This window comes from Macaca mulatta, chromosome 12, assembly GCF_049350105.2.
Source record: "Macaca mulatta isolate MMU2019108-1 chromosome 12, T2T-MMU8v2.0, whole genome shotgun sequence".
Lineage (NCBI taxonomy): Eukaryota > Metazoa > Chordata > Mammalia > Primates > Cercopithecidae > Macaca > Macaca mulatta.
In genome coordinates this window covers 115,192,036-115,219,653 of record NC_133417.1, presented here as the reverse complement: position 1 = coordinate 115,219,653, position 27,618 = coordinate 115,192,036, and the positions used below count along the sequence as shown (strand labels likewise).

At 36.9% G+C, this 27,618-nt stretch overlaps 1 protein-coding gene across 6 annotated transcripts in view; it reads left to right on the top strand.

The window, feature by feature from the left end:
- KANSL1L (KAT8 regulatory NSL complex subunit 1 like) overlaps positions 1-27,618 on the top strand; it is a 139,987-nt gene that overhangs the window by 98,326 nt on the left and 14,043 nt on the right. For all 6 annotated transcript variants that reach the window (XM_077957499.1, XM_015110878.3, XM_077957498.1 and 3 more), the window contains exons 7-8: positions 19,362-19,524; positions 22,932-23,039. In XM_077957499.1, the coding sequence (XP_077813625.1) occupies positions 19,362-19,524; positions 22,932-23,039 (271 nt within the window). The remainder of the gene's footprint in view (positions 1-19,361; positions 19,525-22,931; positions 23,040-27,618) is intronic.

The following is a 27,618-nucleotide window of genomic DNA, read 5'->3' as shown; positions in this document are numbered from 1 at the left end:
GGCTGCTTTCACAGTCTGGCATTGAGTGTCTGTGGCTTTTCCAGGTACACAGTACAAGCTGTCTGTAGATTACCATTCTGGAGTTTGAATGAGAGTGGCCATCTTCTCACAGCTCCACTAGATGGTGCCCCAGTAGGGGCTGTTTATGGGGGCTCTGACCCCACATTTCCCTTCTGCACTCCCCTAGCAGAGGTTCTCCATGAGCACCCCACTACTGCAGCAAATTTCTGCCTGGATATCTAGGTGTTTCCATACATCTTCTGAAATCTAGACAGAGGTCCCAAACCTCTTTACTTCTGTGCACTTGCAGGCTCAACACCACGTGGAAACTGCCAAGGTTTGGGCTTGCACCCTCTGAAGCCACAGCCTGAGCTCTACATTGACCCCTTTCAGCTATGGCTGGCAGCTGGGACACAGGGCACCAAGTTCCTAGGCTGCACACAGCACAGCAACCGTGGGCCCAGCCCATAAAATCACTTTTTCTTCCTAGCCTGTGATGGGAGGGGCTGCTATGAAGACCTCTGACATGCAGTGGAAACATCTTCCCCATTGTCTTGGGAATTAACATTTGGCCCCTCATTACTTATTCATCTTTCTGCAGCCAGCTTGAATTTCTCCTCAGAAAACAGGATTTTTCTATTGTATTGTCAGGCTGCAAAGTTTCCAAACTTTTTTGCTGTTTCCCTTTTAAAACTGAATGCCTTTAACAGCACCCAAGTCACCTCTTGAATGCTTTGCTGCTTAGAAATTTCTTCCGCCAGATACCCTAAATCATCTCTCTCAAGTTCAAAGTTCTACAGATCTCTAGGGCAGGGACAAAATGCCACCAGTCTCTTTACTAAAACATAATGAGTCACCTTTGCTCCAGTTCCCAACAAGTTCCTTATCTCCATCTGAGACTACCTAAGCCTGGATTTCATTGTCCATATCATTATTAGTACTTTGGTCAAAGTCATTCAACAAATCTCTAGGGAGTTCCAAACTTCCCCACATTTTTCTGTTTTCTGAGCCTTCCAAGCTGTTCCAGTCTCCCAGTTCCAAAGTTGCTTCCACATTTTTGGGTATCTTCTCAGCAGCACTCCACTCTGTTGGTGCCAATTTACTGTATTAGTCCATTTTCATGCTGCTGATAAAAACATACCCGAGACTGGGAGGAAAAGAGACTTAATAGAGTTACGGTTCCACGTGGCTGGTGATGCCTCTCAATCATGGCCCAAGGTGAAAGGCGTATCTCACATGGTGGCAGACAAGAGAAGACAGCTTGTACAGGGTATCTTCTCTTTTTAAAACCATCAGATCTCATGAGACTTATTCACTATCACAAAAACAGCACAGGAAAGACCCACCCACATGATTCGATTACCTCTCCCCAGTCCCTCCCACAACACATGGGAATTCAAGATGAGATTTGGGTGGGGACACAACTAAACCATATCAACTTCTAAATGCTTTAAATATATTTTTAATTTGATATTCATACCCCATTTTACTTAGAGAAACTGAAGTATAAAGTGGAATGAGAAGATACACATATTTAGCGCTATTTAAATGAATATGCATACAAATGTGGTAGTTTTCTCTTAAGTGTTAATGCCGAATCTTAACACTACTTGTTTCATAAGCTTGATTTCTACATCTGATTTGAATCTTTTATGAGTTTTTCAGACTGTTTCTTTCTATGACTAGCCCATATAATCAATTGTTAAAATGTCACATAGTTTCTAAGGCTGTTAAAGAATGTTTGGCTCTCTTATTCTAAGAGAATCACATCTTTGGTGTCTAAGCCAGTTTATTCATTACTGGTACACTTTAGTTTATGCTTGGAGAATCTATGCTTTTTTTGTGTTTGATAATGTTGCTTTATCTACCTAAAATATAGATGTATCTTTAGATACAGAAAATACACTGGTAGGCATAGCTAGATGTGAACATGTTCTTCAGAATAATACTCTAATATAATTCTTAAAATATAAATGTGGCTAATAGCATTCTTTAAAATTTCACTTGCAATTAATAATTTAAAAATGTTTATCTGATCATAATATGCTTCTTCAGCTCCTTCTTGATAGTATTTATACCCAGTTACCATGCAACCTTAGGCCCTATACTGTTGATGTCTCAGCCGTAGATAACAGAAGGCACCCTGATTAACTCCTGGCAAAGGAAGTTCTCTTTCCCACTGGGAAAAGTGAACACAGGCCTCTGGCATCCAAAGTTAGAATTCCTAATACAGTTTCTATAGAAGCAGGTTGTAGGTGATTGGACATACAAATTGTTTATATAGGAAGCTAACAGTTACAATAATTATATTTTGAGTTAGGGCAGTCTACTTACTGTATTATAAGATTTTAGTTAATAAACCTGAATGTTTGAGCAAGGATAGGTCAAGAAGTGTATTCAGTCACTTCGATCAGAGGTTATTTTATATGAAATTAATAAAAGTAGAGATAGTTGGTTGAAAGTAGGGAAAAGCTCAGAGTTTTATTTGGTCATGCTCCCAATCACCTTCCTCCATACTGGGGGTGGGGAGTAGCAGTGGCGATTACTTCTTCTCTATTAATACTTGCAGCCCTTGAGCAATAATAAATAAATTGATGTGATGTAAATATCAGAAACATGACCTGGAAGGAAGTTTTAAATAAATGAAACTTTATTTGCAGGACACTCACTCACTTATCTTTTATTATCCCCCTCATGGGGTTCCCACCCCTCTGGTATCTAGTGATGTTATGTATGCTTCCTGTTTGCTCATGGTATTCTTCAGATTACCCAACTCTTTTCTTTTCCTCTTATTTCTGTACAAATATAACTGGACTGTTTTGTCACTAGTTGACCCGCTAATCTCTGGTAAGCTGTTTACCAATGATACTGTTACTCTGAAGAATGCTATTTGCATATCGAGACGCTGGTCTTGCAGAAATAGTAAATTCAATTCAAAATGGTCACATTATTAGATTATGGAATGTTGGGTGGGAAACTATTTTGAGCAGGATAATCTTTTCATTTTTTATGAATTTTAGCATGTAATTCACAAGCCATTTCATATTTATGAAAACAGCTGTAGTGACCTAACATGTATAAATTGAAGTAAAATTAATGAATATTATAACCTTTATGAAATAAGGCAGAACTATTCCTATTTTAATTTGTTCATCTGTGATCTTTTATCTGTCTCCTATGGCAGATTTGCAGAAGTAGTGTTTGTAGTCTGTATCATCATTGTTATTTCATAGATTCTCAAATCATAATGCTGAGTGGTTTAATAAGATAATCCAGTGGTATGAATTAAGGTATATATAATAATTTCATTTGAAAGTTTCATTTCCTTTTTAAGATGTGAATGATTAGGTTTGTAAACTTTATGTGAATGCAGGCCACTTTTTTGAACAAATAATAGAAGATTTTAAAGAAAAATAAGATATCATCTCATAGAAATTTAAATTCTTACTGGAAGCTGGGCATGATAGCTCACGCCTGTAATCCTAGCATTTTGGGAGGCTGAGGTGGGTGGATCACCTGAGGTCAGGAATTCGAGACCAACCTGGCTAACTTGGTGAAACCCTGTTTCTACTAAAAATACAAAAAATTAGCCACGCATGGTGACACGCGCCTCTAATCCCAGCTATTCGGGAGGCTGAGGCAGGAGAATCGCTTGAACCCAGGAAGTGGAGGTTGCAATCAGCCGAGATCATGCCATTGCACTCTAGCTATCCCCCCCCCCCCAAAAAAAAAAAAGTTACTTAAGTAGTATTTTTATGCTGCTGGGAAGGCAACTCTTTCTTTGGTGCCACACCTACTGCAGCATCTGCTTTAGAAAATGGGAATTATCTTAGTTGAGGATTTCCTTACCTTGCTGTAACAATTCTGTACTCCAGGGACTTCTATGGGTTGACTTGGAGATACAAATTTATAGCATGTATAACATATTTCTGTGAGAAAATATGCATTATATAATTGTAGATAAATTTGAAAGGTACCAAATTAAAAAGAGTCTAAAAGTTATTTTTTGTAGGGAAGCAGCACATTTTGGTGGTTTCATACATAAGTTCTAGAAGACACACTGGATTGTAGTCCTTGTTCTACTTTTTAATAGTGTGCAGTACTGTGCAAATTACTTACTACTTTGTTTTCCTCATCCATAAAAATAGGGCTACCTTCATATGGCTACATTCAGCTGGAGGGCCAGCTGTGCTGGAGGAAGTGGGACTCACTTGCTTTTCTGGCAGGTGGTGCTGGCTGTTGGTTGGGGCAACTCAGTTCTCGTTGTGGCCTCTCATGCTGCATTAGCTAGAATGGCTTCCTTCCATGGTACCTCAGGACAGTGCTCCAATATGACAAGGAGGAAGTTACATGCCTCTTGAAGCCTAGGCTCCAGATCTTTTTTTTTTTTTTTTTTGAGACAGAGTCTTGCTCTGTCACCTAGGCTGGAGTGCAGTGGCGTGGTCTCAGCTCACTGCAAGCTCCACCTCCTGGGTTCATGCCATTCTCCTGCCTCAGCCTCCCGAGTAGCTGGGACTACAGGTGCCTGCCACCACGTCTGGCTAATTTTTTTGTATTTTTAGTAGAGACAGGGATTCACTGCGTTAGCCGGGATGGTCTCGATCTCCTGACCTCGTGATCCGCCTGTCTCGGCCTCCCAAAGTGCTGGGATTACAGGCGTGAGCCATAGCGCCCAGCCCTTTTGTTTGTTTTTTTGAGAAAGACTCTCACTTTCTCTCCGAGGCTGGAGTGCAGTGTCAGCGATCTCGGCTCACTGCAACCTCTGCCTCCAGGGTTCAAGTGATTCTCATGCCTCAGCCTCTCGAGTAGCTGGGATTGCAGGCGGGTGCCACCATCCCCAGCTAATTTTTGTATTTTTAGTAGAGATGTGATTTCACCATGTTGGCCAGGCTGGTCTTGAATTCCTGGCCTCAAGTGATCTGGCCACCTTGGCCTCACAGAATACTGGGATTACAGGTGTGAAATACCACACCCAGCCCAACAGATCTTAAACAACATAATTTTCACTGCATTCTGTAGGACAAAGCAAGTGACTTGGTCAGCCTAGATTCAAAGGGATGGAGAAATAAGGGCATACACACAGGGATGGAAGAAATTTGTGACCTTAATATTAAACAATCTTTGCCTTGGCCTCTGCTTTGGGACACAAGGACAACTCGCTGAATCAGCAATGAAGAAACGAAAAAAAAGGCTACTTCTAGAGGTGTGTTTATATTAAATAAGAAAATACATTTGAAAGATACTTAGCTCAGGCCTGGCATGATGGCTCATGCCTGTAATCCAAGCTTTGGGAGGCTGAGGCAGGCAGATCACTTGAGGTTAGGAGTTCGAGACCAGCCTGGCCAACATGGTGAAACTCTGTCTCTACTAAAAATATAAAAATTAGCTGGACATGGTGGCGCGTGCCTGTAATCCCAGCTACTTAGGAGGCTGAGACACAAGAATTGCTTGAACCAGGGATGCAGAGACTGCAGTGAACTGAGATTGCACCAGTGCACTCCAGCCTGGGTGACACAGCAAGACTGTCTCAAAGAAAAAAAAAAAAAAAAAAAAAAAATTATTTACTCAGTGCCTGGCATATAAATCCTCATCAAATGTGAATGATGTTGATGATGATAATGATTTAATGATTGGCACAACATCAGGGAATCAGTGATGGTTTTGGTGTGGAGGAGTGAAATGATAAAAGTATTACTTTTGAAAGATTAATTTGGTTCCTTGGACAGTACCATTTGCAGTGGGTGGAGAATGGAGGAACAGAAATTAGCTAAGAGAGGCTGTGTGCAATGGCTAGGTGAAGGTTCCCAAACCTCAGTTCTTGACTTCTGCACAGGTTCACCACCACATGTAAGCTGCCAAGGCTTGGGGCTTGCACCTTCTGAAGTAATGGCCTGAGCTGCACCTTGGCTCCTTTTAGCCATGGCTGGAACTGAAGCAGCTGGGATGCAGGCACCATGTCCCAAGGCTGCACTGAGCAGGGGGACCCTGGGCCCAGCCCACAAAACCATTTTTCCTCCTAGTCTCCAGGCCTGTGATGGGAGGGGCCGCCGTAAATGTTGCTGACATGCCGTGGAAACATTTTCCCGATTGTCTTGGTGATTAACTTTCTGTTGCTTGTTACTTATGCAAATTTCAGCAGCAGGCTTTAATTTCTTTCTGGTAAATGGGTTGTTCTTTTCTACTGCATTGTCAGGCTGCAAATTTTCCAAACGTTTATGCTCCATTTCCTCTTGAATGCTTTGCCACTTAGAAATTTTTTCCACCAGATACTCGAAATCATCTTTCTCAAGTTCAAAGTTCCACAGATCTCTAGGGCAGGGGTAAAATGCTGCCAATCTCTTTTCTAACACAGGGCAAGAATCACCTTTATTCCAGTTCCCAACAAGTTCCTCATCTCCATCTGAGATCACCTCAGCCTGGACTTCACTGTCCATATCTCTATCAGCATTTTCATGAAAGCCATTCAGCAATTCTCTGGGAAGTTCCAGACTTTCCCACTTGTGAGCCTCCAAGCCTCTAGGAAGTTCCAAATAAGTTCCAAACTTATCCACATTTTTCTGTTCTCTTCTGGGCCCTCTAAACTGTTCCAGTCTGTTCTGTTACCCAGTTCCAAAGTCGCTTCCACATTTTCCAGTATCCTGATAGCAGCACCTCACTCTTTGCAGTACCAATTTACTGTGTTAGTCCGTTCTCACCCTGCTGTAAGGACATATCCAAGACTGGGTTTTTTAAAAAGGAAAGAGGTTTGACTCACAGTTCAGCATGGATGGGGAGGCTTCAGGAAACTTACATTCATGGAAGAAGGGGAAGCAAACATGTACTTCTTCACATGGTGGCAGGAAGAAGTACCGAGCAAAGGGGAAAAAGCTCCTTATAAAACCATCTCATGAGAACTCCCTATCACAAGAACAGCAGCATGGGGGTAAACACCCCTATGATTCAATAACCTCCCACTGGGTCCCTCCCATGACATGTGGGGATTATGGGAACTACAATTCAAGATGAGATTTGAGTGGAGACACAGCCAAACCATATTACTGATACACAGAAAAGAAACACAGCTGATTTTTATGTACTGATTTTGTACTCAGCAATTTTTCTGAATTCATTTAATAACTGTAGTAACCTTGTTTGTTCTTCGGGGTTTTCTATATCTAGGAACATGTCATCTACAAATAGGGAGTATTTTCTTTCTTTCTTCTTTGTCTTTCTCCTTTTTGTCTTTCCCTTTCCCATTTCCCTTCCTTTCCCCCTTCCGTTCTTTTCCCCCTTCCCTTTCTTTCCCTTTCCCCTCCTCTTCCCCTTTCCTACCCTTCCTTCTTCCCTTTCTTTTTATTTCTTTTTCTTGCCTAATTGCTTTGGCTAGAACTTCTAGTGCAATGTTGAGTATCAGTACCAGATCTTAGAGGGAGAGCTTTTAGTCTTCCTCACTGAGTATGATATAAACTGTGAGTTTTTCATGCCCTTTATCATGTTGAGGAAGTTCAGTCTACATGTTTGTGAGTATGTCTCTTAGAATCCCAGAAGCTGAATTGCTGGGACAAAGAGTATTTACATTTATAAATTTTAATTTTTTTTTGCCAAATTGCCATCAATAGAATTGAACCAAATTACATTCCCACCAGAATGCATGAGACTGCCTGTTTGCCAACATCTTTATAACACAGTAAATTATTAAAATTTTGGGTTTTGCCAATACAATAGGTAGAAAATGGTGTTATAGTCTAGTTTCAATTTTTTTTTTTTTTTGAGACGGACTCTTGCTCTGTCGCCCAGGCTGGAGTACAGTGGTGCGATCTCGGCTCACTGCAAGCTTTGCCTCCCTAGTTCACGCCATTCTCCTGCCTTAGCCTCTTGAATAGCTGGGACTACAGGCACCTGCCACCATGCCTGGCTAATTTTTTGTATTTTTTTTTTTTTTGGTAGAGATGGGGTTTCACTGTGTTAGCCAGGATGGTCTCAATCTCCTGACCTCATGATCCGCCCGCCTTGGCCTCCCAAAGTGCTGGGATTACAGGTGTGAGCCATCGTGCCTGGCCATCTAGTTTCAATTTACATTTATTTTAATATGAGTTAGATTGACCATTCTTTGCATATGTTTAAGAGCCATTATATATTTCTTTCTTTCTTCAAGAGCCATTATATTTTCTTTCATTTGTATAATGTAAACTGATTATACCGTTTGCTCGTTTTTCTGTTGAGGATTTGTTGCCTTTTTCATATTGATTTGTAGGAGCTCTTTATCTATATTAGGAAAATTGTATTTTATTACATTTTTTTCTGATATATACATACATATTAAGGAAATTTGCCTTTTGTTTTTTATGACTTTTTTTTCACAGTCTTTTCTCTTTAATTGTTTTCTTTCTGTGCAGAAGATTTTTTTTAATGTGATTGATCAACCTTTTCATTATACTTTTTGGGTTTTGAGTCAGAATTCAAAATTGTTCTTATTTTGAGTTACAAAATAATTATCTTGTATTTTTTTTTCGTTTGTTTATTTGTGTTGACATGAATCTTGGTTTGTTTCCCACGCTGGAGTGCAATGATGTGATCTTGGCTCACTGTAGCCTTCGCCTCCCAGGTTCAAGCAATTCTCCTGCCTCAGCCCCCCCAAGTAGCTGAGAGTACAGGTGCCTGCCACAATGTCTAGCTTATTTTTGTATTTTTAGTAGAGACAAGGTCTCACCATGTTGGCCAGGCTGGTCTTGAACTCCTGATCTCAAATGATCTGGCCACCTCAGCCTCCCAAAGTTGGGATGCTGGGATTACAGGCATGAGCCACCACGTCTGGCCCGTTTGTTTTCACTAGAGATTATTTTATTGCCCAATGTTAATTGTTCGGGAGAAGTTTGGAAGGACTAAACAGCCATTGTAATCCAAATGATACTTCACCTATGACCAAAAAAAAATGAACCATTATCTTCCCTTCAGGCCCTCAAATAAACTTGAAGTTACCTGATAAAAAGCATTATACACATTGCATTTAAATGGCTATAGTTCTTAATATGCTCTCATTTATGCTGTCCTTTCATATTGATGAGCATAAGGTTAGTTAGCATCTGCTTAACATCAATGAGACTTGAGAGATGCAGAATTCCACTAGGTTAAGCCTGCCAAGTTGACAAGTCCCATTCACATATGCAAAGCCGACATATGCAAAATTTAATTGTCTTTCCATTTAGGAAGGACTCCTATTGAGGAAGCAGACCCTCATGTACAATAGCAGAGGCATATACAACTATTTAGAATAGCTTACTTATTTGTCTTTCCTTCTTTCTTTTCTTCCTTCCCTCCTCCTCCTATCTTCTAGTAAAGAAATATTAAGTACCTACTGTGTGCCACACACTGCCTAGGCATTGGAGATAATCATGGTGAGCATGATAGAAAGAGTTCCTACCTTCATAGAGTTTATATTTAATTGAGGGAAAAAGTGTAAATGTTAACTAATGCTGTGCTTTGGGGAAAAAAATAGAACTAAAGTAAGGAGATAGAGAATTCTAGGAGAAAGGAGTTTATTTCAGATAGGAGAGTCAGAAGTACTTTCTGGAATAACTGATGTTTGCTTAGAGACTTGATTGAAGTGAGAAGGGAACAAACCACACAGAGATCTAGAGGTAAAGCATTTCCAGTATTTCTGAGTCATTAAACATATGAGGAAAAGCCATCAGCAAGAAGGAGAATATAGCTGACCTTGGAAGAAATTAATAATTCAAAGAACAGAAAATAACTTCCACAGCAGCTTGTTGTACTAAAGAAACAATCATGAAACAAAAAAAAAAAGTGCCTTTAGAAATTTAAAATAAGGCCTGGTGTGATGGCTCAGGCCTGTAACCCCAGCACTTTGGGAGGCTGAGGTAGGAGGATCTCTTAAGCCCAGGAATTAAAACCAGCCTAGGCAACATAATGAGATACTGTCTCTACAGAAAATTTAAAAATGATCCAGGTATGGTGGTGTCCACCTCTAGTCCCAGCCACTCTGGAGGATAAGGTGGGAGGACTGCTTGAGCCAGGCAGTGGAGGCTGTAGTGAGCCTTGATAGATCGTGCCACCACACTCCACCCTGGATGACAGCAATACCTTGTCTCAAAAAAAAAAAAAAAAAAAAAAAAAAAGAAAGTACGAAAGAAATTTAAAATAAAATAACTAGAATTAAAATTTTAGTATAAGAACTAGAAAATAGAGTCAAATAAATCTCCCAGAACACAAAGAAAAATTATACATGACTATTTCCACAGCTAAAATGAAGACATGAAGTCTACAGTTTGATAAGGCCCACAAACTTTTGAGCATTATGAATTAAATAAACAGCCCACACTTAAACAGATTCCTATGAAATTTCTGAATATCTAGAACATAAGATGTTAAAGCTTCTCAAGGGAAAACAGCTAACAAAAGCAAATTATGACCTATAATGGGTAAGAATGAAACTGCCATTGAAATTCTCATTAATGACTCCAGATGCTAGATGAAAATAGAAAATTGTCTTTAAAGTTCTGAAGGAAAATTTTTTTGATTGTAGGGGTGAAATAAAACTGTCATTTTCACATGAAGTAATTTCATAGAAAATCCAACAGAATCAAAAAATTAGAACTATTTTTCCACATTAGTAATAACCAGTTAAAAATATATTAAAAAACAAGTTACATTCCCAAAAGCATACTGTCAATTTTCTAAGAATTGACTATATATATATGACTACTATGGAAACAAATATAAAGCTTTTATATAAGATATAAAGACTTAAAAGTGGGAGACATTCGGTTTCCTGAATTTAAAGTAATCTTAGTCAGAATACCAGCTGTCTATTTTGGAAACTTAACATTCAAAAGTGAATATGGACAAATAAAGGTCCATGAAGAGAAGGGAAGGAGGGTGGACAGGATTACCAGATACTGACTTACAGTAATACAGTATGTGGGAACTAGCTCAAGTATAAACAAATGGGCCCAGAATGAGTTCTCCATAGCAATACTATTTATGTAATTTAAATATTAAAATATGTTAAAGGCTCAAGTGATCCTCCTGCCATGAAACGTTCATCATGTACATTCCATGCACACTTGAAAAGAGTGTATGGGCTGGATATGGTGGCTCATTCTTGGGATCAGGAGTTTCAGACCAGCCTGGGAAACATGGGGAAACCCTGTCTCTACAAAAAAATACAAAAATTAGCTGGGCATGGTGGTGTGCACCTATAGTCCCAGCTATTTGGGAAGCTGAGGTGGAAGGATCACTTGAGCCCTGGAGTGGAGTGTGGCACAATCACAGTTCCCTGCAGCCTCAACCTCCTGGGCTCAAGTGATCCTGCACCTCTGCCTCCCAAGTACCTAGGACTATAGGTGTGTGCCACTGTGCCCAGCTAATTTTTTTTTTTTTTTTTCTGTAGAGAGGGTCTCACTATGTTGCCCCAGGCTGGTCTTGAACTCCTTGGGCTCAAGCTATCCTCCTGCTGTGGCCTCTCAAAATGCTGGGATTATAGGTGTGAGCCACTGCACCTGCCACTCTTTAAAGTTTTAGGCATCCACTATAAGGGAGACTACTATATTTACACAGCTGCTTCAGCAGTCTACTGGCTAGCGCTTGAGTGGTATGTCTGCTTTTGCTTTTTACCTATTACTTTATATTTAAAGTGGTTTTCTTGTGGATGTTATATATTTGGGTGTGGCTTTTTTATCCAATCTGAAGTTTCTGCCTTTTAATTAGAAGTGCTTAGACCATTTATACTTGATGTAATTTTGATAGGGTTAGGTTTAAATTGACCATCTTGCCATTTGTTTTTTATTTTTCCCATGTTTTGTGTTTTTTTCTTATGCTTTTTTTCCAACCCCTGTAATTAATTGTTTTTAAATTTGTCTGTTGTTTCACTCTATGCATACATAGATTATTATTTAGCAAAAGATTAAAAGATACCCTAAGAGGATTTCTGGAGCCTTTCTCTGCTTCTTTTCTGGCATTCTGTTCTGCAAGTTACAGCTGCCTTGTTCTTCCCCAACTCAAATATCTATCTCTGCCAGTCAGCTAGACTGCTACTCCCTACCTGAGCCACCTTGTTTGTGCCAAAGTCTGGGAATATACCACCATGCAACAAACTGGTAGATATACAGGATTGCCTCATTTGTTGTTCATTTCCCAGAGATACCACTCATGTGTTGCCTATGGTCCAAGTTCTGAAAACAGTTGTTTGACATCAGTCCTATAGCTGTTCTTCATGGGCAGAAATGAAAATGCCTTTTCTACTGTCAAAACTGATTTTTTAATAGCAACTCCAATTGTAGCTATTGCTTAATATCTTTTCTCCACAAGTTTGAAAGTGTCTGTGATCATCTCTGTCACACATTGCATTCCTTGAGAAGCACTATAATGTCTAGTTTCTTATTTTAGCTTCTGATTTCCTATTATAGTATGCCAGCCAACAAAATCATTTTATCGAAAGAAAATTTTTCTTTTAAAGATAGGGTCTCACTCTGTTGCCCATATTGGACTCAAACTCCTGGGCTCTAGTGATCCTCCCACCTAGCCTCCCTGAGACAGTTTTTTAAAGGTCAGAGTGACCTTTCAGTTGCTAGGTCCAATTCTGCACTTCTGACTCCAGTGATATGGTAGGAACGTTACCGTAGAAAAACCTCCAGGTACCACAAAATAGAATGTAAAATATAAAGAATATTTTGTACAATACAGAAATCATCTGGTTAAAAAAAAATGCTCAGAATAAGAGAAAGGGAGAGGAAAGAGAAGTGTGGTGGGGGGCAGAAGAGAAACATACTAAGAATCCAGAGAAAGAAGTGACCCATTGAAGTCTGAAGCTTTCTTATGAGTATTTTCCAATTAAACTCCATAGAAGTTTTTATTTGATATTCCTGAGAGTGACTGGAGGCAAAAACCTGGAAGATGTGAGGAATCATTTTAGAAATTCTGCATAAAGCCAAGAGTCTCCAATGGCAGGCTATAGACTTTGTGAATGGGTGAACTAGAACTCAGATCTACTGCACAGAGATGCAGAGAATTTGCCTTTCTTAGCCTTGGGCTGTGGTTGAAAAGGGAAAATAGAGTGTCTACGTAGAATTTAAAATAAGAAGTCAGGCCTCTTTTATTTTTGAAGTTTGAAATCATGCTACTCAAGTGTTTTTGTTTTTGTTTTAAAGATAAAAATTGGGTTTTAAAATAGGTTAGAACAGTAGTTCTAGATGACTGGCTCAGACAATAGACATCCTTTCTAGGGGAATAAACTCTCAACAGAAGCTTCCAAATATCCCATGAACAAAGTTTCAACAAAAATGAATTCCCAATAAGAAGAAAAAAAAATCACAGAACACACAAGATGAGAGTCAGTAGAAATGAACAAACAAAAAACCATACACATATGTGTTAATATATGCATGCAAATGTATGAATATACAAAATAAATCTCTTAAAATGTTTGTGTGTGTGTGTGTGTGTATATATATGGAAGAAATTAATTGGAAGTATATATATATATACACACATACACATACACAAACATTTTAGAGATATTGTATAAATATGTATACATATATATACACACATATACACACACATATTCCTACAAAATAACTTCAAATATTAGAATTATCCTATACAAAATGTAAAAGTAAGTAATTTTTTTAAGGAAAATACATCAGAAAATTGCTAGTATGATTAAAAAGTGTATAGACAGAGCTAAAGAGAGAACTGAGTTGAAAGATTGAGCTCAATAAAATTACACAAAAGCACAGAGAGAAATAATAAATGGAAATTGAAAAAATAATTAATAAAAATAAAGGTTAGAGGAGAAAGTCTAACTTAGGTCCCCAGAAGCTGGCTTCTGCAACCACTATTACCCTGAAGCTCTGGCAGGAAGTTTCAGATTTGATGCAAATGCCAGTAATGATAGTTATGGGGGATGCTTTTGGTGATGTTTTAGGAGGTGTGAAGCACATGGCCAGTTTTCACTTCAGAGCATTTTTGACCAATGTTTTCCTCAGAACATTTGCTGAACACTGAGGCTGCACAGAGCAGGATGCTTAAAACATAAATGGCAAAAGTCCCCTGTAAGCAGGGTGGCATTGTTCAGTATACTCTTAAGATTAGAGGTCTGGATGACTGGGGATAATTCTATAAAATAAATACTTGGTTGAAAACCTTGAGGGGCAAATCATATGTATGAATCATACTAGGGCTGCAACCCAGATTTAACTACTCATACTCTCAGATTAAGGAGAGAAGTCTCTATTTTATCCAGCTAGTAGTGGGGAGAGAGAACCCCCACTAGAGAAAGATCACATCCTTTGGAACCTATGTGGTTTTTAAAACATACCATCTGTCATTCAATCAAAGATTAGTAGGCATGGTGAAAAGAACTACATGACCAAAATTCAAAAGGAAAACAGACAATAGAGACAGATACTCAAGTGAGTCTGATACTAGATTTAGCTGGCAAAAACTTTTAAATGATTATTTAAAAGGAATGCCTTTAAATGCATTTTATTTAGAGAATGCCTAAAATAATCCTGAACAGAGTGTTAGTAGAAATACGGACATTAAAGCCATTCTGATAAAACCTCAGATGGAAATGAGGAACATGTTATTGGAAACTAGAGGAAAAGTGCTCTTTGTTATAAAGTGGCAAAGAGCTTGGCTAAATTGTGTTCATATAATTCGTATGTTTAAAAAAAAAATAGAGAACAGGTAGAAGAAAACACATGATTTCACCAGATAATTAGATATCTTTTTTTAAAAAAGAATTATATAAACATTCTCAAACTGAAAATATAACATGAGGAATTAATGCCTCACCAGATAAATTTAACTACAAATTAGGTGGAGCAGAAGATAAAATTAGTGTACTGAAAGACTTAATAGAAAAAATTAATAGAAAACACTAAAATGGAAGCACAGAGATAAAGAAAAAAATACAGAAAAATAGAGAAATGTATGACTAGATGAAAAAAAATCCATATATGTTATTGGAGCCTAGAAAAAAGGAGAAAGAATAAGGCAGAAGTAACATTTGAAAAATAATAATATCCCTCAAATAAAGGTCATCTATCCATAAACTCAAGAAGTTCTGTGAACCTCCAAGAGAACAAATACATGGAAATTACATCAAGGCATATGTGATGGTTAATTTTATGTGTCAATTTGACTGGGATAAGGAATGGTCAGATAGGTAGTAAAACAGTATTTCTGTGTGTGTATGTGAGGGTGTTTCCAGAGGAGATTAGCATTTGAATTTTTAGGCTAAATAAAGATTATCTTCATCAATGCAAGTGACCATGATTCAATCTGTTGAGGGGATGACTAGAACAAAAAGGTAGAGAAAGGCTGAATTTGCCATCTCTGCTTGAGCTGGTATATCTTCTCCTGCCCTTGGACATTGGCACTCCTGGTTCTCAGGCCTTTGGAGTTGATTGGTCATTGGTCTCCTGATTTTCAAGCATTTGAACTCAGACTGGGATTTACACCATTTACACCATTAGCTCCTCTGATTCTCAGGCCTTTCGATTCTGAGTTACACTATCGGTTTTCCTGCAGATGGCAGATGATGGGACTTCTTGACCTACATAATTGCATGAGCCAATTCCTATCATAAATTTTTTTTTTTCTCTCAGTTCTGTTTTTCTGGAAAGTCATGACTAACACAGATTTTGGTACTGAGAAGTGGGAGTGCTGCTGTAATGAATGCCTGAAAATGTAGAAGTAGCTCTGGAACTGGGTAATGGATAGAGGCTGGAAGAGTTTTGAGGTGCATGCTAGAAAACACCTATATTGTTGTGACCAGATCTTTAAAAGTGATTCTAATGAGGGCTCAGAAAGAAAAGAGGAGCACTTTGGAGAAAGCCTCCATCTTCTTAGAGAATGCCTAAATAATCCTGAACAGAATGTTGGTAGACATATGGATGTTAAGGCCATTCAGATAAAACCTCAGATAGAAATGAGGAACATGTTACTGGAAACTCCAGGAAAAGCAATCCTTGTTATAAAGTGGCAAAGAGCTTGGTGAAACTGTATCCATGTTCTAGTGTTTTGTGGAAGGTAGAAATCGCAAGCCATGAAATTGGTTATTTGGCTGAAAAAATCTCTTAGAAAATTGCTGAAGGACTGACCTGGTTCCTCCTTCTGACCGCTTATGATAGAAGCCAGAAGAATGACTACAAGAGGAATTGTTAATCAAAAAGGAAGCAGAACTTAAAGATTTGGAAAAGTCTTAGCCTACTCATATTGTAAAGAAAGAAAAAGCCAGCTTTGGAGAAAACACTAAGGGTGTGGCCAAGGGGCCTTTTGATAAAGAGATTAGTATGGATCAGCCCTCTCTGCAGAAGCCAGGAGATATTCTCCAAGACAACAGAAGACAATAGAAGAATGACCCTGAAGGCAGTATAGAGATAATGGAGGCTGCCCCTCCCAGCATAGGACCAGAGTGCAAAGTCCCTTGGGGCAAAGAAGTTTCAAATATGGAGCCACTTGAGCCTGTGAGACCTCAGCATGCACTGCCCAATAGAACCTTACATTATAGGTTCTGCTCCCCACCACTGGCTTCTCTAAAGTGTGGCTCTGGTGGGCCTGGTATAGTGTAGGCTGTGATGGCCAACCCTGTAGGCAGCACAGGTGGTAGATTTTGGTGGTGTCTACAGTCTCTGCCAACACTTAGGGAGCCATGGCTTAGGCTATGCGTGGCAAAGCCACTGGTGCATGATTCTAGCCTAGGAGAGCCACAGGCCCCTGACCCCAAGTTAGCTTGAATGACAGAGGCAGAATAACCACCTGGAAGAGCCACAGACTTGGGACTCCAGCCAATAGCTGTGGGGATGGGACCATAGCCTACTGAGTCTGGAAGGCAGAGCATCAAGCAGAAGGTTATTCTGGAACCTTAAGGTTTAATGGAATTTTCCCTGTTGGGTTGGTTTGCTCAGAACCTGTCATTTCTTTCTTCTTTCCTATTCCTTTATTTTGGAATAGGAATATCTATCCTATGCCTTTCCCACCATAGTATTTTGGAAGCACATAACATGTTGGTTTTAGAGGTTCACGGTTGGAAAGCAATCTGCCTTAGGATGAATTGTATACCTTGAGTCTCACCCATATCTGATTTAGATGATATTTAGATGAGATTCTGGACTTTGGATTTTTCAGTTGAGGCTGGAATGAGTTAAGATTTTTGGGCTGCTGGGATGGAATGAAATATTCAGCATGTGAGAAGGACGTGTATTTTGGGGGGCTTGGGTGCAATGCTATAGACTGAATGTGTCTCCCCCAAAACTCATATGTAGAAACCTTATTTCCAATGTGATGTTATTTGGATAGGGCCTTTGGGAAGTTATTAGGTCATGAAGTCATTAATGGAATTAGTGCCCTTATAAAAGAAACCCCAGAAAGCTCTTCCTTCCATCATGTGAGGTTACAGCCATCTATCAGTGAGAAAGTAGACCCTTGTCAGACACTAAATCTGCCAGCACTTTGATCTAGTACTTTTTAGTCCCCAGAACTGTGAGAAGTCAATTTCTATTATTTACTTAGTCTATGGTATTTTGTTATAGCAGTCTGAATGGACCAAGACAGAAATCTTATGGTAAGGCCTGCTAAAAAAGTAGAGACACAGAGAAAATATTAAAAGCAGCCAGAGCAAAAAAGGCACATTACTTTCAAATGGGGGCAATAATAAAACCTATAGCTAACTAATCACCAGAAATAATGAGAACCAGAAGAATGAAAGTATCCTTAAAGTACTGGGAAAAAAAAAAAAGCCAACCCAGAATTCTGTATCCACAAAAATATTAAAAATGGTAAGATGCAAATGTTTCAGACAAGTAAAAACTGAGAGAATTCGGAGAAAGCAAACCTACACTATGATAATAGCAAAGGGAGAATATGATCCCACATTGGAAGTAGGGAATTGTACGAAGGCGCTACAAGCAATGAGACCACATAAATATATGAGTGGTATGCATGAATGTTGATGATACAAACAATAATAGCAGTATATTGTGGGGTCATAAATATATGTAGAATTCAAATGCCTAACAATGATAATGCAAAAACATGAGAGTAAATGGAGTTCTAATGTCCTAGTATTTTCAGGGAAATGGTAAAAGGAATAATTTGTATTATACTGTAAAGCCAACTGGCTAAGGATGCACATTGTAATCTCAATGGAAACCACTAAAATAAAGTAAAAGAATGAATAAAAAGTAAGAGATGGGAAACATTTAAGAAAATATTTGATTAATCTTAAAGCAAAGTAGGAATCAATGAAATATAAAACATGCATACAATATAGAAAGTGAACAAGTCCAGTTACTGGCTCCTTGAAGAGGTTAACAAACTTGATAAACTCCTAGCAGGATTCTTCAAGAATAATCTTACTTTGGTTTGACATTTTAAAACTCGGTTAATGTGGCCGGGTGGGGTGACTCACACCTGTAATCCCAGTACTTTGTGAGACTGAGGCAGGCTGGATCACTTGAGGTCAGGAGTTCGAGACGAGCCTGGCCAACTGGTGAAGCCCTGTCTCCACTAAAAATACAAAAAGTAGCTGGGCACGGTGGTGTGTGCCTGTAATCCCAGCTACTCAGGAGGCTGAGGCAGGAGAATCACTTGAATCCAGGAGGCAGAGGTTGCAGTGAGCCAAAATCCTGCCACTGCACTCTAGTCTGAGCAACAGAGAGAGACTCTGTCTCAAAAAGAAAATAAAATAAAAAATACAATCTGTTAATGCAATTTGTCACTTTAATAGAGTAAAGTCGTGTTATCATTTTATTAGGTTCAGAAAAAGCATATGATTAAATTCAATATTAACATATTCTTTTCAAGTTCTTTTGGCAAGCTAGGAATATATTCTGATAAAGAACCATACCAAAAAAAAAAAAAAAAAACAAACAAAAAAACCTGCAATTCATAGCATTCTTATTCTGATAAATTAAAGGCATTCCCATTACCATCAGGAACAAAACACAAATGTCTCCCTTGATCATTTTTATTCATTATTAAATTGGTGAACCCAACCAGCATGGTTGGAACTCCCTAAAAATAAAACTAGTAGGATCGAAAGAAAAAAAATTACACTGTTATTATTTCCAGCTAGTATGTTTAGATAATCAAAGATTAGAAGAAGCTGTATATTATTAGAAAAAGAAAGTTTATAGCAAAGTTGTAGAATACTTCAATATATAAAAGTTAATTGTATTTTTAAATCCCTTTTATGATTGAATAAATATTAAAGTTAATTAGGAATATATCTAGCAAAATATTTGTAAAACTTTGTAGAATTGGAAAATTTTAAAGATAACCTAAATAAATGTAGAGATATGCTATTATTTATGGATGCTTTTGCTGTGATATTCTAATATGGTTTTTCCTTGCAGACTTTGCCTTCAAAAGAAACATTTTTAAACACTACCCAAATGCCTTGCCTGCAATCAGCTTCAACTTGGAGTAGCTATGAACGCAATTCAGAGTCTTACCTATTAAGAGACCATGTATCAGAGTTAGATTCCTCTTTCCATTCTGTTCTATCATTGCCATCAGGTAAGCCTCCTTGTAACAATTTCTAAGTAACGATATTTTCTATACTGAAATCTAATCCTCTAGATACAGAGAATCTAATATAATCTGATTTTACCAATTTTTTTCAGTAGATACTAGAACTAAGCAATGCCTTGAGAACTAAATTTGTTATAGAGGAATTAATCTAGTCACATGCACTGTTAATGTTCTATCTGTGTAAGTTGATTCTTTAATTCCTTCTAAACGAACTTGATTTACTTTAGGAAATTAATAGGTTTTTATCTTGTTAAATTTTGAGCATTTTATTGGTAACACAGCTGTGCTGTTGAAATGTTTCTGAGTAACCGTAATTCAGTGTTCTTTTTCTAATGTACTGTTATACATGGAGGTTTCCCTGCCATAAAATATTTCTCCATTTATAATCTGCATTGAATTTCTCAATGCAGAGGGAAAACTGTGTACCTATAAGTATAGTCAACCTCGAGTATCAGTATTCTATAACTGAGTAAATGAGGCTTATACATCCTTACATCTCTAAAGTGTTTTTTATTTTATTTATTTATTTATTTATTTTGAGACAGGGTCTTGCTACTGTTGCCCAGGCTGGAGTACAGTGGCATGATCATAGCTCACTGCAGCCTTGTCCTCCTGGGCTCAAGCAATCCTCCCACCTCAGCCTCCCAAGTAGCTGGAACTACTTGGGTGCATGACACCACACCCAACTAATTTTTAAATTTTTTTGTAGAGATGGGATCTCACTATATTGCCCAGGCTGGTCTTGAACTTCTAGCCTCAAGTGATCCTCCCATCTCAACCTCCCAAAAATGCTAGGATTACTCTAGGTGGTTTTCAATTTTCAGTTCTTGATTTTTGTGGAACCTTTTACACTCTTGTCTATATTGGAACTAAAGTAAATATTTAGGGGAGAAAGAAAATATCCCTCACATTGGTTATCTCAGGTTCTTCTCTTTATTAGGGGATATCTCAGCTTGGCTTTTGTTCCATTTTCCGCTTATAGTTCTAATGGTCTTTTAAATTCTCAAAATCAAGGGACTGATCCTATTTGTAAAGCTCTGTGTTTTGAACCTGTCCCCCTGCCCTGAATCTCAATTTAGTTTTTTATCAGTAGTAGAGTGGCTTCTTAGCTACACCATTACCTTGATTTAAGTTTCTAACAAGAACTATTTTATTCTATATTTAAGGAAACCTTAATAATATGATGAAATAATCCATATAACAATAATAATGTAGCTAATATTTAGTATTAGCACATATTGAGCCATGTATATATTAAGCACATTACATTTTCTTGTTTAATTCTCACAACTCCATGAGAATAGATATCTTTGTTCTGCTCATCTGACATATGAGAAAACTAAGCTTCATGATATTACTCATCCAAGATTACTTGGCTAATAAATGATGAGCCAGGATTTGAGGTAGTCATTCTCCAGAACCAAACTCCTCACCATTACTTTACTGCCTGTTTTCTTATTAGCAAATATATTTCTCTGATGACATAACCCTGAGAGCTGGTATAAATACTCCTTATCCTAAGACTCTTATGCCCCCTCTAATAAATAAGATTAGATTGTTTATCTACTATTTCGTTATATCCATTCCTTCTTACATTCAATAAAAATTTCAATACCTACTATATGTAAGTACTAAATAAATGCTAGGAGTATAAATACAAATAAATCCCTCAAGGTACTTGCATTCTAGTTTAAAACAACTGAAAGGTAAACTAATAAGTACAATAAAAGGCAATGAAATAGTTTTACAAAAGCTGACAGGTCATGTGTGGATATTAAGAAAGGAATATAGACGGAACAACGACCTTTTCTTGTTAAATCATGTTTTCGCACAAATCACAAAGAACAGTGGTAGAACTGGTAATACTCTCCTTATAATATTGCTTTGGAGAAACAAATGCAACAAACTTATGTTTAGGTAATTGGAAAATATCAGAATCCTGAAATGTTTAAGGAGCATTTTAAAGAAGAATATTTAATTTTTATTCCCATTTTCATTTTGTCACCTAATTTTCATATGATCATAATACCAAGATTCAAACTCATCTTACATCTGTCCCTTGGAACAAATTCCATGATGATACTCATGAACTAATTTTTGTTTTGCATATTTTCCCACACTTGAGTATGGATCTGCCACTAAGATACATCCTTTGAAGAAGAGAGAATTTTTTTCTGTTTAAAATCCAGACCCAGCCAGGTGGGCACAGTGGTTCATGCCTGTAATCCCAACCCTTTGGGAGGCTGAGGTGGGAGGATTGCTTGAGCTCAAGAATTCAAGATCAGACTGGGAACACAGTAAGACTTTGTCTCTAAAGAAAAAAAAAATTTTAAATTAGCCAGGCATGGAGGTGTGCACCCATAGTCTCAGCTACTTGAGAGGCTGAGGTGGGAGGACTGCTTGAGCCCAGGAGGTTGAGAATGTAGTGGGCCAGAATCATGCTACTGCACTCCAGCCTGGGCAACAGAGCCAGCCCCTGTCTCAAGAATAAAACAAACAAATAATAAAATCCAGGCCCTTCCTGGGTCTATCTTCATTTATGTATTCAAATTAAGTTTCCTTACAGTACCTTCTTTCAATAGCCAAATTTTCATTATTAACTGAGTTATAAAATATGTTCTCAAGGAAAAGTTGTGTCTCTTAATAAATACTTTTTCAGATGATTTTGTTTTTTCATTCTTGGTTGAAAGAAAAAACCTTTAGTAAATGTGAAGCATAACTACTACATTGCTTAACTCCTCTTTGGTTGTGAGAGTACAGAATACAAACATAGTGAATTGAAAGTCTCCAAGCCTCTATTTAGAAACAAAACTAGGTTGTCAACAGGTTTTAATCTTTATAAAAGTAGATTCATTGTGATATATAATATAGTAAAATAAGGGAATATGAACTTTGATGTTTTCATAAAAGGTTGCATCTGACTTATAGTGGTTTTCTCCCAAGAAGTTAAAAGTATGTAATTTTTTGGAAATTTCATTATTTCAAATGCAAAGTTTGTCGGGATGGGATGGGAATGGATTTAGCAGGTGTAGGTTTTCTTAAAGACTTCTTGGGTATATTTGTTTCCATTCATCTGTGAATAGTATTTATTAATATTTAGAAGTACTGTTCATCTTATGTACTATTTCAGGAAGTTCATGAAGTTGTTTCTCTGTTAGCTTTTTAATTTGTTGATTAGGTGCACCTAACCAGTAATTTCTAAAATACTGCTACCAACATGCTTGGAAAGAGTATTTTGTCAATTCTGATAGTTGTTACATTTCAAACTTTTGCTTATTTTCTTAAGCTTATGTGCTATTTACAGAAAGAAAGCAATTTTAATGTTACAATCTGTAATCCTGGTATTACAAAGAGTGGTATTTGAAAATACCTTTTTTACTTTATTTTTCCAGATGTGCCTCTTCATTTTCACTTTGAAACACTGTTAAAAAGGACTGAAATAAAAGGCAATCTTGCTGAAAATAAATTTGTAGATGAATATATCATATCTCCATCACCTGGTATGTCACATTTACAGTTCTTGTACTTTATATGCCTTTTTATGTCTTTATACTTACTGTTTTTGCATTCTAAGGAAATAAAATTTAACAAAAGAATAAATGAAAATCCTTAATTTTTAATACTCACTTTTTACAAACCATGTACACATAAAATACAAGAACAATCTTAACATGAAATGTGCAATACCTATTGAATAATTATGAACTATTACTGATAAATATAATAAAAATTTAAATAAATATGGAAAAACAGTATTTCTGTATGGTAAGATCAATAAAGATATAAATTCTTCCTAATAGTTCATATGATTAATGTAATGTAACTTGAAGTTCTCATAGAATTTGTTTAACTTAAAATAATTCTAAAGCACAATGGGAAGACTAAACAGGGGAAAATATAAAAAGAATTACTATAAAAGTTTAGAGAAAATCTAGCCAACCCACATATGGAAACATGACAAAAATCTATAATAATGTAGATTCTATTTTGCTCCTATTCAAGAAAATAGATCAATGAAATAAACTCTATAGTTGATTATATATGAGGGAAGAATTGTATATCAGTGGGAAAGTGGAACATTTCTCATGGAGAAAATATTACTGTTAGTCTTTCCCAGTAGAATTCTTTTACATACTCATTTAATGCTATTAATCAGAATAACTTCTAGTTAATTCCAAGAATTGTACATAAAACGTTAAAACTACAAAATAAAACTTGAGGAAATTATAACGAAATGTTTATGAGTTCTATGAATGTGGGTGAATTCTATGCTTGGAAGCAATTAGAAGAAAGAAAACAACATATTTTGATTAACCACAAAGTTAAAATCTAAACATCAGAAAAGTCTTATAAATTTAATATAAATTATTTCTATATGAAATAATCTACCTCAAAAACTCAAGTGAAATGAATACCTGTTAGAACTGGGGTATTATAAAATAAATTTATAAAAATAACAGCTTTTATAAGTACCAATAGTAACTAGATAGCCTATGTAAAGGAATAAAATATGTTAGACACATTGACAATGAAAATATAAAGTATTTTTCATCAAACTTAACAAGTACCTACATGAGGACTACTTCAAAAGTTTAGTGAGAAACATGAGGACATTCCTAGATGGAGAGAAATATCCTCTTCCTGTCAGAAGACAGTATCATAACTGAAGTTGTCAATTTTCCCTAAATTAATCTACAAGTAGAACATAATCCTAATCAGAATCAGAGGTATTATTGGAACAAATTTATTCTGAAGTTTATCTCAGACAGAAAATGTTGAATTAAATTTTTAGAAGATTAATAGCAGGACTATGAAGTTATAATCATGAAAACATGGTTCTGATAGAAGGCAGATCAAGGGAGCTTAAAAAAATTCTAGAGACAGAAGTTGGTATTTCCTACTATGTTGAAAAAATGACTTAGTCAATAAAGAATAATGACAACAACAAATTCTTATAAAGCATCATTTATATGTCAGCACTGGTTGAAGGGCTTTATATTACTTATTTAAGTCTGTATAACTCTGTGAGGTAGGTATTACTATTCTCCTTGACTAATCTTCCCCAAATTACAGTTGAGTAATAGAAGAGCCAGAATTCAAACCCAAGCAGTCTGGCTTGGAGCTATGCTCTATATAACCAAGTTTCCTTTGTAATCAAAGGTATTAAATAACGACTCTTTGGAAGAATTAAAAAGTGAGATCATTAACTCACAAAGTGCTTTAAAACAAATTTAAGTTGGATGAACATTAAAATACATTTCAGATGGATTAAAATGTTCAATGTTAAAAATGAATGTCTTAAAAGAATAACAAGAAAAAGTGTACTTGATGATAATGAAAATAATAATATTAACTGAGCTTATAGTCAGACACTATGCGAAAGTTTACTACTTTTGCCTGTAACATTTATGATTTTAAACATAATCATCAAGTTTGCACAACTATAGTAAAAATAGTGCCCTCAAATATCTTGGATATTAAGAATTGATACAAGCCTTTTGGGGAACTCTGCGAAATGCATTACAAGGCCTTTAAACTATGTATTTTTTTATAAGTTCAGTGTGGCTTAAAAACTCCCTTGTTTACTTTTGTACCTATTCCCCATAAATGTTTACTGACTGATAACCCTATGTTCTGACCCAATTATTCCAAGAATCTAGTCTAATCCTAAATATGAAACCTTTATTCACAACTATATTCATCTTATCATGTTTTTGTGATAATGAAAAATTAGCGACAACTTGAAGAGCACAATAGGGATATGGTTAAATATACTACAGTGGAATATACAGCCTTAAAAAATATCTTAAAAGTTCATATAAAGATGGAAACATACTCATCAAAGAATGTTGTGATATAAAAGGATGAAAATATTTTACTTGTGTGTCTGGTACAATTATAGCCATGTAGAAATATTTATTCTTATATCAACCAAATGCAATGTGTGGACCTTATTGAGACTGATTTGAATAAACCTGCTGTTTATATACACACACATAATTTTTGAAACGAGAAATCTGAACATGGACTAGCTGTTAGATATTAATGAATTATTGTTAATTTTGCTACTTGTAATAATGCATTGTGGTTACATAAACCCAGATGCACTTTTTCAGTTTGTTAGAGATTCACACTAACATATATGCAGATGAAAAGATATGTCTGGGATTTGCTTTTGAATATTCTAGCAAAAATGTTGGTGGGAGAGATGAAATAAGATTCGTTGTAAGTTGTTCACTGCTGAGACTGAAGGATAGGTATATGGGAGTTCATTATTCTAGTCTCCTTTTGTGTTTATCTGAAATTTTTCCACAGCAAAAATTAAAGAGAAAAAAGATGAAGGCACCAAGGATGAAAAACAATTATCTATGCTAAGGGGAAAAAGCCTAAAATACAGAAAAATATAAGTAATATGTGCAGTTACCTTTTAATGATGCGAGTTCACTTGTTGGAATCTGTCCTAAGACTAGATTTTTTTCAAAAGGGAAAAAAATGTATCCATGAAGATGATTATTTTAAGAATGTCTTTAATAGCATTATCATTATGATGATAAGTATCATGGTCAACAGCTAGGAAATAGCTAAAGAACATTGTTTCTAATCAGAGGAATGTTATACAGCCATCTGAAAAAATAAGAGTTGTGATAAAAATATAAGTATACATTTAATTAAAATTATTTCATATTTGATATATGAAATATAAAACGTTTTGACTGAAAGAGTAGGCAAATATGAAAATATATGCTATTAGAGATTAATTATGTTTCTTTTAATGTTGTTCTATTTGATTTAAAAAAATAAGGCAGGTCGGGCGTGGTGGCCTATACCTGTAATCCCAGCACTTAGGGAGGCTGAGGCAGGAGGATCACTTGGGCCCAGAGTTCAAGACCAGCCTGGGAAATATAGTGAAACCCTATCTCCACAAAAAATACAAAAATTAGCTGGGCATGGTGGTGTACACCTGTGGTCCTAGCTACTTGGGAGGCTGAGGCAGGAGGATGACTCAAGCCTGGGAGGTTGAGGCTCCCACTGAGCCATAATTATACCACTGCACCCCAGGATGGGTGACAAAGTGAGACCCTGTTTCTAAAAAGAAAAAAAAACAAAAAATAAGGCAGTTAAACGTGTTAGGCACACAATTAAGGGGAATGCATAAATAATGTAATGAGAAATTTCATCCTATATATCTGTCTTAAATAGCTGGTCATTAATTTTTCTTTTGCTGTTAGTGATTAGAGTTCAGAATTTATTAAGCACTTAGTGCCAGGCACACTATTAAGTGCTGAAGAATCAAAGGTGAATTACAGGAAGTCAAAATTGTAATGGAGGAAGACACAAATAACTGTTATATAGTATAATGGGGATAAACACATTTGAAGGCTGAGTGTGGTGGCTCACGCTTGTAATCCCAGCACTTTGGGAGGCTGAGGTAGGGGGACTGCTTGAGCCCAGGAGTTCAAGACCAGCCTGGGCAACATGGCATGGTGGTGCATGCCTGTAGTACCAGTGACTTAGGAGGCTGAGGCAGGATTGCTTGAGCCCAGGAGCTCGAGGCTGCAGTGAGCAATGATCGCACAACTGCACTCCAGCTTGGGTGACAGAGTGAGACTCTATCTTAAAAAGAAATTATATAAGATATAAATAAGAAGGAGTATGTAACTCTGCTTAGAAGGCAGAAAAAGAGAGGTTAAGGGAGATGAGAAATGGGCAAGGAGAGGAACTCTAGAAAGATGGTGATGCCAAGTGCAGCTTCAACTACTGAATTGGAATTTACAGAGAAAGAAGGATGAAGTGTTTCAGATTAGTGCTTCTCAAACTTTAAAATGTAAACAAGTTACTTTGGGGATATTGTTAGAATGCAGATTCTGATTTAATAAATCTGGAATGGGACCTGAAATTCTGCATTCCTAACGAGGTCCCAAGTGATTCGGATGCTGTTGGCCCATATTGAGTAACAAGTCTTTAAAGAACAAAAACAAACATATGTCTTGTCATGGAGAAATGACACAGTATGATATATTCAAATATCTATAAATAAGGACAGGTGCAGTGGCTCACGCCTGTAATCCTACCACTTTG